Source organism: Nicotiana attenuata, chromosome 2 (assembly GCF_001879085.1).
Source record: "Nicotiana attenuata strain UT chromosome 2, NIATTr2, whole genome shotgun sequence".
Classification (NCBI taxonomy): Eukaryota; Viridiplantae; Streptophyta; class Magnoliopsida; order Solanales; family Solanaceae; genus Nicotiana; species Nicotiana attenuata.
Genome location: NC_031990.1, coordinates 61769412 through 61780132, shown reverse-complemented (window position 1 = coordinate 61780132; position 10721 = coordinate 61769412). Strand labels below are relative to the sequence as shown.

Here is a 10721-nt window from a genome sequence, read left to right as displayed (position 1 = left end):
TTTTAACTTTCGGGAAGCACTTAGCAAAGCGGGCACTAATTTTTCCAGGTGAGGGTACTTTGTTTAGGCCTCGCCTAGAGTTTTACTGACATATTAAATAGGAAATTGCGTACCTTCCTCTTCCCGGACAAAGACTCCACTTACCGCCACCTTGGATACCTCAAAGCAAAGGTACAGCTGCTCATCCGCCTTCGGAGTGTGGAGCAAGGGCAGGTCGAAAGGTACCGTTTGAGTTCTTCTAAAGCTTGTTGGCATTCTGGGGTCCATGAAAAGTTATTCTTGTTCTTCAATAGTGATAAGAACCCGTGGATTTTGTTTGAGGACCTTGATATGAACCGGCCCAAGGAAGTTATACGCCCGGTTAGCCTCTGAACAGCCATGATGTTGTCCACCACAGTGATGTCTTCTATGGCTTTGATTTTGTCGAGATTGATCTTGATCCCTCGATTGGACACCATGAACCCGAGGAATTTTCTGGATCCGACCACGAATGTGCATTTTTCCGGGTTCAGCTTCATATCGTATTTCTTCAATATGTCAAAGGTTTCCTATAAATGCTTCGAATGGTCCTATGCTCGCATGGACTTGACTAACATGTCGTCAATAAAACTTCTATTGATTTTCCTACATGTTCTTCGAAAATCCAGTTTACTAGGCGTTGATAGGTGGCACCGGCGTTGATCGTCCGGGTCCATTCGAATTTGGTTGTACCCGGAATAGGCATCGAGAAAGCTGAGTATCTCGTGCTCGACCATCGCATCTATCATACGATCAACTAAGCAAAGGAAAAGAGTCTTTAGGGCATGCCTTGTTCAAGTGTTTGTAATCTACACACATTCTTATCTTATTTCCTTTTTTAGGCACGACCACTACGTTAGCTAACCAGTCCGGGTACTTAATTTCCCGAATGGACCCTATTCTAAGGAGTTTAGATACATCGTCCTTGATGAATACATGCTTGACCTCGGATTGAGGTCTCCTCTTCTACTTAACCAGACGGAACTTCGGGTCCAAACTCAGCTTATGAGTGGTCACCTCCAGCGGGATCCCTGTCATGTCAAGATGGGACCAAGCAAAACAAGCTACGTTAGCTTTAAAAAAATTAATGAGTTTTTTCCTGAGCTCGGGAGCTAACCCCGTGCCCAGGTATATCTTTCAATCCGGCATGTGTTCGATCAATGTGACTTGCTCCAACTCTTCGATCGTCTATTTGGTGGCGTCGGTATCATCAGGGGGTATGAATGATCTCGGAACTCCGTAATCATCCTCCTCGTCAGCTCCTAGTTCCTCTGGTCCGGCCGGGACCGGTGTCGGTGGTTGCTATTTAACTTCGGCTTTTCTGGTCGACTCTGTGTTTCCTTAATGTTGAGATGGCGGGCACCGGGAGTACTTCATCGACTGCAAACATCTCCCTTACAGCCAGTTGTTCTCCATATACCGTCTTGATTCCTCCCGGAGTAGGGAACTTTAACGCCTGGTGTAAGGTCGAAGGCACTGCCCTCATGTTGTAAACCCGTGGTCTTCTGAATAAAGAATTATATCTCATGTCCCCTTCAATTACATAGAACTTTATTTCCTGGATGGTCCCGGCGGTGTTCACTGGTAGGGTTATCTCCCCTTTAGTGGTTTTGCATGTCATGCTAAATTCGTTCAACACCCGAACTGCTGGCACTATTTGGTCTTGCAGTCTCGACTGCTCTACGACCCTCGATCTGATGATGTTGGTCGAGCAACCTGGATCAATCAACACACGTGTAACTCGAGATTTATTGATAAATACGGATATTACCAATGCATCATTATGAGGTTGTACAGTGCCCTCGGCATCCTCGTCGCTGAACGAAATGGTTCCCTCCGGGGCATAATCTCTAGTGCGTTTTTCCCTCGTGATAGGCACTTTAGTGCGTTGTATGGCCCTTGAGGGACATCGACCCCTCTAATGATCATGTTGATGATATGCTGAGGTTTCTCTTGTTCAGTCTGTTTTTTGGCATCCCTGCTTCTGAAGTGGTTTTTGACTCGATCACTCAGAAATTCTCGTAGGTGCCCGTTATTAAACAACCGAGCAACTTCTTCTCTAAATTGCCGGCAATCCTCAGTCCTGTGGCCATGAGTGCCATGATACTTGCACATCAAGTCAAGATCTCTCTGGGTAGCACCGAACTGCAATGGTCGAGGTAACTTGGTATCCATGATGGGCCCAACAGGCGACACGATACTGGTAGCATCGACGTTGAAGTTATACTCCGACAATCTTAGTGTCTCTCTGGCCCCGAGTGGCCTGTCGAAACCATTTTTTCTCATCAGACCTTGGCTATTGGGCCGTCGATCACTTCTCTTTTCGTTCCTCGTAGAATTGCGCCCAGGCCATTTTCCCCTTCGATCTGCGTTATATGGTTGATACCAATCCCGGACCAGCCTCGATTCATGATCGACGACTCTCTTAGACTTGTCGTCGGCTTTGATGGGATAAACGGACCTGGAAGAGGCCCTGAGTTGATCGTCCTCGACTCTAATTTTTGACTGGTACCTGTTGTGGATGTCAGCCCAAGTTACCGCCGGATACTCTACCAAATTTTGTTTCGGCTATTGTGAAGCCAAGGAGCTTCGGGGGTTAAGTCCTTGAGTGAATGCTTGAACAGCCCAATCATCGGCAACCGGAGGGAGGTCCATTCGTTCCATCTGGAACCTCGACACGAACTCCCTGAGCATCTCGTTATCTCTTTGTTTAACTTTGAAAAGGTCTGATTTTCTAGCTTCGGACCTATTTGGCCTTAAGTGCATCTGAAGTGCAATTTTTCACTTCAAACTTATTCGCCTTAAGTGTAGGAAAACGTTTGTTGCACTTCAGACAACAACAACAACATACCCAGTATTATCCCATAAACAAGATACTGATTTAATTGGAGATGCAGGGGATTGAACCATGTACCTCTCGCATGCAAAGCGAGCGCTCTACCATTTGAGCTATATCCCCAATAATTTTTCACTTCAGATTTATTGGCTTTAAGTGCATGAAACCAGTGGTTGCACTTCAGGCCTATTTTGCCTTAAGTGGATCTGAAGTGTAATTTTTTTACTTCAGACTAATTTTTTTTAAATTTTAGACCCGGTAAGTCTAAAGTTGATCATAAAGTAGGTAGGCTTGCAGAAAAATTTTCAAGGCGGGTATAGGTTCAATTGTGACCTCAAAACTAGGTATAGACGCAAAATCCCCCTTCAAATCCAGGTCCAACATTGGATTTTAGCGTGTTCGATTTTCTTACTTCAACACCCAGAATATTTGACCTATATCTTTTATTCGTTCTAAAAACATTTAAATAAGTTTAAAATTTTCGTTTTGAATTAAAAAATAAATAGGTACTCCCATATATTATTTGAAAGTTGATAGTACTCCCTCTGGTCCACTTTAATTGAATTTTTTGTTGGTTTAATATATATTAAGGAATTCACCTTTTAACATTAATTAACAATGAAATTGACCATACTAACCTTAATTTGTTCATTGAAAATATAACAAATACTCCTAGGCTCTTTACTCCAAGGGCAAATTTGAAAAAAAAAAAAGTTAACTCTCTCTTGATATTTGAAAAAATTTAATATTGTGGACCACAAAAAAGGGCCAAAAAAACAATTAAAGTGGGCCCAAAGGAGGGAGTATAAGGTAAAAATTGCACGGGGCGCCCTATTTGGTCGCCCCCATTTAACCTATACCCATATTTTTAAAAATTATTTAACTTATACCCTAATTTTTACAACTTCAGGCGCCTCCTTCTTCCTGCTACCTGTGTGCTCTTTCTTCCTCCTTTCTTTTCCTCTTCTTCTTCTTCTTCTTCTTCTTCTTCTTCTTCTTTTCTCTCTCAAACACATGAGACTCTGTGTAAGTATTATTGATTGAAAACACAGTGATTTAACACTAAGGTATGAACTTTGCGTTAAGTACATCTGAAATTTTATTCCCCCAAAAAAGAATTAAAAATTAATGATGAATTTCCCGATAATTTCATTATAGCAACTGGATCTTAATGACAACTGGATCTTAGAGCTGAAGTTCAGCAAATATAAACAAAAACTTCAGCTCCTAGAATGCTGAAGTTCAGTAAATACAAAACAAACTTCAGCCCTGAAGTTCATCACAAACATAACAAAGCTTCAGCTAAAATATGCTGACGTTCAGCAAATATAGAACAAAACTTCAGCTAAAACATGCTGAAGTTCAGCAAATAGAGAACAACACTTCAGCTAGTAGAATGCTTAAGTTCAGCAATTACAAACAAAAACTTCAGCAGACACTTGGTTCAGCAATTTTTGTTACTTCAGGCTCGTCTACTAGAATGCTGAAGTTTGCATAATTGCCTTTGCTACTTCGGGCCCGTATGCCTGAAGTTACGCGAAAAACTTCAGCTAAAACATGCTGAAATTCAGCAAATAGAGAACAAAACTTCAGCTACTAGAATGCTTAAGTTCAGCAATTACAAACAAAAACTTCAGCCAACACTTGGTTCAGCAATTTTTGCTACTTCAGGCCCGTCTACTAGAATGCTGAAGTTTGCGTGATTGCCTTCGCTACTTCAGGCCCGTATGCCTGAAGTTACGCGAAAAGTGGGTACGCTTGTAATTTTTTTTGCAAAACGGGTATAAGTTAAAACGTGATCCAAAAAGCGGGTATAGATGCAAATGCCCCGAGTATAAGTTAAGGTGTTTAATTAGAAAAAATCAAGCAATTATAATTGCTTTATTGTTAACTGATTATCAGAATTCTTAACTCTTTGCGATCACCTAAATCTAATCAGGGGGACGCAGGCATTGGACAACATGTATTATTCATTGTTTCTTTTGGATGAATTGTCCAGAACCGTAAAGCATAGACAGGCAAAAAAGTGAAACGGACATGCAGCTTCAAATGCTATGTCGTTGAGGATCAATGAGTTGTTATTAATAACAAGTTGAGCATCATGCTTTCTTTAAATCATTGAGACAATTTTAATATTTTAAGCATAAATGCATAATTATTTTAATTAACATAGCCACAAATGCATAAGCAGCCACAATGACTTTCCAGTATTGATGTTTAACTTAGTGATTTATGAAATTATTTGTCTGTGCAAAAGCCATATCTCCTGCAGAAACATTTTGCTCCATTGGAGTTATCTATAAAAACAGGCGTCAGAAATCAAGCATGCAAGGAGGTTCCCCTACTTTCTTTCAACTATCAAACTATCAAGAATACAGCATTCTACTAGTTTCGTTAGTTTTCACAATTGCTTCACATTAGGAAATCTAAACTTATGTTCCTCGGTCTCTAATACGAATGTTGTTAATGGCTCTTGATGCCATGGCCCTCAAATTCGATCTGGCCAGAGCAAGAGAATTCCTATACTGCTCATCAGAACGCCTTGTCCTTAAGGTCGCTGTGAACTCCTCTCTCTGCAATCGCAATGCCAATGCAGCATCCTGATCCTGGCTTGGTGGTAACCCTGTCCTTGTCCTTAAGTTAATATCTCCACCTCTGCTTGACATCCCAGAAGGCCTGACAATTTGCCTTCTCATAACGTGAGAATTCATTCTTTGTGGATCTCGAGAGCCAGATTCTGGACTATGTAATGCTGGGACCCTATCTGTTCTGCTTCTTGAAATATTAGAATGACTAGCAATTCTTGCTGGACTTTGATGCTCAGCTTCTCTACTATTTAAAAATCCAGCTGCCTTTCTTGCTTCTACATCTTTAGGAAATAGTAGTTGAATTGTATTCCAAAGGACTGTATTTACAGTGCAACATCTTCCATTGCTGCAAAATCAACATCAATTTGTAAGTGTTGAAATAGAAGTGTCATCACGTTATCTTTTAGATGTGGCAATTCACACAAATCAACAGGAAGTACAAGTCTAATCGTTCTTTTCTTCCTCAATAAGATCTCCCCTCCTGCTTAGTAGAAGTAGTCGGGAATGCTAATAAATAGGAGTAGTACCTGATAAGTTGTCTGCACTTAGGGCATTTCTTTCCGTATTTGTCAGCAGCAGATCGCAAACACTTCCTACAGAAACTGTAGACATAAATAAGTCAGAACCTATTACTAAGTATTGTTGTATGAATCTAAGTTGATGTGGATGTCAATTAGATTGTACCTGTGTCCACAAGGAGTGGTACTGGGTTCAAAACAAATCTCCAAACATATCTACAAATACAAATAAAATTACTCAAACTTGAAATTTTGGAGAAGGCAATAAACATTCCTTTTGTCAACAGATGAAAATAAACATCAACATTCAAGAATGGACTCTAGACTCTTACGGCACAAGAAAGCTCGTCATGAAGTCGATCCATGCAGAGATTGGTTGAAGCAGGAGAGGAAACACAAGAGCTATAGTATTGAAGTTTACTCGGAGGATTTGGCTCTGGCTTCCTCTTCTCAGTTTCTGCTAATCATTGAAATGATTCTTTTTCTAGTTGTAACATGTTGAGATTAAAGTTGCTCAATGATCATGTTGGTACACTTAATTAACTTTGATGTTCGGAAGAAATCTTTTTTTTTTTTTTTTTTTGGTCAGTAGAAAATATAGAGAAACTATAGTATTGAAGAACCCAAATGAAACAGTTCCTGATTGAACAAAGTGAATATTAAGAATTCATACAAATGACTCCAACTAATTCGGAATTGAAGCATAGTAAGTAGTTGTTGCAAGTATTTACACATCAAACAATTCAGATATGTGAAATGACAAAAAAGAAAAACCTTGTTTTGCAGTGGCATGGTCATCATCATCAAGATGAAGAACAGCAACACGTATGGAAGCAGGGCTCTTCTTCTGAGTCCTTCGTTTCCTGGAAATATCACAAAATATTAAGCATTTCCAATCACCCAATCCTGGAAATGTTCGATTTAACAGAGTAATTACCTTCTGGAATTAGAAGGCGGAGTGACGAAACGCTGCAAACCAGCAAGTTTCTTTTGCTTACGTTGGGATTCAGGAGTGTCTTCGACAATAAGAGTAGCCATCAAAAGCGCCTCTTCGTCCCAACCCGCCATTGCAGTGACTGATCTGAATCTTGGGCTGAACAGCGCCTCATGTTTTTCGGCTTTTGTGTTACTGGGGCTTTTCTTCACCTCTTCATTCACCATTCTGTATTGCGATTCCCTCCCTGTTTCTTGGATGAAACCAACTGTTAGAGAAGTAACGGTCAAGTATCTCCAATGTTAAATGGGCTTCTTTCTGGGCCTAACGGCTATTTTTTTTCGTTTTTCCCCGCTCACATTTTGCCCTTGTGTTTTAGGTTAACTCCAGTTTTTGTCCATCTATATATTACATTTATTTGACCTTAGATTCAATGAAATTAATGAGTTTAGTCCTCCAATACATGCAAATCACAGCCAGCCAAACTAGAGTTCTCCAAGGCAACGAACTCCATATTTATGTTCAATTTTGGAAATTCAAGACTTATATAATCACGAATCAACGTGTTACATGACAAAAATGAAATCAATTTAACATGCATTATCTGTCTACTTTATTTATCCTTCAACAAAACTATCATCCGTTAAAAGCAAAGAAAGAGGGATTGTAATTGTGAGGCAAAGGCGGCTTAAGGCCTAAACCAATAAAGCCTTTGTTTTAGGCTTCCAAAACCTAACCTCAAAAATTATTACGAAAATATTGAAGTTTGTAGAGAATAAAATATAAGCCAATCAACTTTCTAATTGATGATTGCCGAAAAAGACTACTTAAAAAAAATGGTTTTAAGACATAAATTTTATTGAACCACTTTTGTTTCAGATTGAGATAGTGATAGTGATGGACATGAGAAGTCTTATTTATAGTTGTTGTAGTAGAAACAAAATACTAATAACTATGTCAGTGCAGAGCACCTTGATGTTATAAAGTGTTTTATTTTATTTGTTAATACCACCAAATATCAAAGTTAAGAAACGACTAGGGCATCCGATTGGGACAAATATGAACATGAGCAGATATGGTTTCTTTAAGTCAACAAGAGGAATCAAACAGGGGGACCCCTTATCACCCTCATTATTTGTCATAGGAGGTGAACTTCTTTCAAGGTTGATGGACAGTTTAGTAAATGGTGGATTTATTCCTTATGTTGTTGATAGGAAAGGGCCTATTATTACTCATTTATCCTATGCGGATGACACTGTTTTGTTCTCCTCTAATGATCCAGAATCCTTGAAGATGATGATGGATAATTTGAAAACCTATGAGCAATGCTCAGGCCAATTGGTAAATAAGCAGAAGTCAGTTTCTTTATGCATCCAAATTCTCTGGATGATACAAGGTGGGCAGAATCACTGGTGTCAGAGCTTCAGAATTTCCTATGCAATACCTTGGGTGTCCTATTTATGTTGGAAGGAAAAAGGTTGTGTACTTTAACAATATGGTGGCAAAGGTAGCAGCAAGATTACAAGGCTGGCAAGGGAAAATGCTTTCTTATGGTGGGAAAGCTACTCTTGTCAAATCTGTGTTGCAAGCGCTGCCTCTTCGTCAGCTGTCAGTGCTATCTCCGCCTAAAACAATCATTAAACAAATAGAGAGAATTGTGGCTAACTTTTTCTGGGGAAAACTGGAGGACAAACACAAATTTCATTGGATAAAGTGGTCTGCTTTATGCTACCCAACTTCTGAAGGATGGGTGGGATTTAGATCCATCCATGATTTTTGTAATGCTTTTGCTGCCAAGATGTGGTGGAATTTCAGAACTAACAACTCCTTGTTGAGTAAAATTCTGACTGTCAAATATTGTAAAAGGGGTCACCCTATATCAAAGAAGTGGAGATATGGCCAGTCACATATCTGGAGAAGGTTGATGGAGATCAAAGATGCAGTGGAACCTTTCATTCTCTGGAAAATAGGCGATGGTGATTCTTCATTCTGGTGGGATAACTGGACTGGCTTGGGACCATTGGCCAAGCTAATAGATGGCAGGCCAACTCCAATGAATATCAAAGTCAACGATTTCATATCAAATGGTAGGTGGAGATGGGATTTGCTAAGTCTTTTATTACCTGCCAGTGTTGTTAACAAGATACAAAAGGTTGAAGTGGCTCAGAGCAGGAAAGATTGGGCCTACTGGACTCTGGAAAACTCAGGTAGTTTCTCTACAAAATCAGCTTGGCAACAATTAAGGATATCTAGAAGTGAAACCTTCACTGGCAAGTTCTTGTGGCACAAAAGAATGCCTTTTAAGGTGTCTTTTCTGATGATGAGACTTCTAAAGAACAAAGTCTCGACAGATGAAGGGATTCAAAGAGTTGGTATCATGATTCCCTCAAGATGTAGTTGCTGTACCCTACATCAAGAGGAAACAAGCTCACATCTATTTGGTGATAGTAACATTGCTAGACAGGTTTGGATTTATTTCTCCAGTACATGTGGCATAAGGCATACGACAAGATCAGTTAGGAGTTTGGCGATGCAGTGGTGGCTGACTATACCAAAGAACGAAGTGCATAGGGTTCTATTACAATGTCTGCCATCTGTAATTTGTTGGGAGATATGGAAGAACAGGTGTGCAGCAAGGTTTGAGAATTTACATATGTCTAGTAGGCATATCATACGGCAGGTGTGTCACTTAATGTCATTGATTCTGCAATGTCAGTTCTCTAAGTTGAATTTACCTGTAATATGGGAGGACAAGTGTGCTTATGTGAAGAAATTACAACAAGTTATCCACAGTCAACTGGTGATATGGTCCAGACCTGAGGAGGGGTGGATGAAAATGAATGTAGATGGCTGTAGCAAGGGTAATCCAGGAAGTGCGGGAGGGGGTGGCATAATAAGGGATCATCGTGGCCTCATGATTTTAGCATTTGCTGATTACTTTGGTCTTTGTAGTAACAATGTGGCTGAAGCTATGGCAATTCTTCGAGGATTGTGTATCTGTATTGATAGAGGATTTCTTAAGACTATTGTTGAATCTGATTCTCTTATGTTGGTTAATATAATCAATAAGAAAGTCAGACCTCCATGGCAAATTCATAGCATCATAGCACAAATAGGAGAGTTGATACAGAAGGGATCCTTCCTTTTTGTTCATGCAGACCAAATGGCAAGTTTGGGTGAGAAAGTCAGGAACCAGATTGTCTTCACTGAAGATCTTTCTTTGCCAAGGCAAGTTAGAGCTTACTTGAAGCAAGAACAGGATGGCTTCCCCAATTTCAGATTTAGGCAAAAGAAAAATCTATTCTCTGTTAGTAATGGCTGAGATGAAGGATCTTATATATGTTATACACTTCAACTGTATTGCTTTGTGCTTTATAGTTGACTCTTCAAATGTTGTAATGGAGGAGTCCTCCCATATCTTAGCTACAACTCTTTTGCATTTTTGCATAGGAATGCCTAGCAGCACTGTTCATCATACTCTGGAGGCTATGGTTTATGTCCTCCTCCATGTACTTCTGTTATTTGATTTATATACAGGTTAGGGCTATTCCTAACTCCCACCAAAAAAAAAAAGTTGATCGAAACCTTTTGAATAGTGAGTGGCGTTTGCATCGAGTCTGGAAGACATTTTTATAAAGAAATTTTTGACTTCCAATGGTCATTTTTTAACCTTAGACCAGTAGAGTTGCCCAATACTTGTACTAGCAGGAGGATTGATGTGCGTACAAACTGGTCTAAACATTACCAAACATTATACTAGCTGCTCTAAATAATCATTCTTAAAAGAAATATCCCAACTCCAAGCCCCATATTTCTGAAAAAACCAA

At 39.7% G+C, this 10721-nt stretch overlaps 1 protein-coding gene and 1 non-coding gene across 2 annotated transcripts; both read right to left on the bottom strand.

Annotated features, from left to right (window-relative positions):
* On the bottom strand, positions 2905-2977 carry TRNAA-UGC. The gene has a single exon. It is a non-coding gene; the product is annotated as a tRNA-Ala (tRNA).
* Positions 5102-6981, bottom strand: LOC109211399 (E3 ubiquitin-protein ligase rnf168-like). Its single transcript, XM_019374938.1, has 5 exons — positions 6898-6981; positions 6735-6823; positions 6127-6176; positions 5970-6044; positions 5102-5788 (listed from the first exon to the last, which is right to left on the bottom strand). The coding sequence occupies exons 2-5, from the start codon at positions 6762-6764 to the stop codon at positions 5287-5289; spliced, it is 657 nt and encodes a 218-aa protein (XP_019230483.1). The 5' UTR covers positions 6765-6823; positions 6898-6981; the 3' UTR covers positions 5102-5286.

Excerpts from the sequence above, each read along its gene's own strand:
- LOC109211399 (XM_019374938.1), bottom strand. The coding sequence starts at position 6,764 with ATGATGATGACCATGCCACTGCAAAACAAG. Across the intron at positions 6,177-6,734 it reads CCATGCCACTGCAAAACAAG|ATATGTTTGGAGATTTGTTT; the intron begins GTTTTTCTTTTT and ends TTGTATTTGTAG. Across the intron at positions 6,045-6,126 it reads ACCACTCCTTGTGGACACAG|TTTCTGTAGGAAGTGTTTGC; the intron begins GTACAATCTAAT and ends TTATGTCTACAG.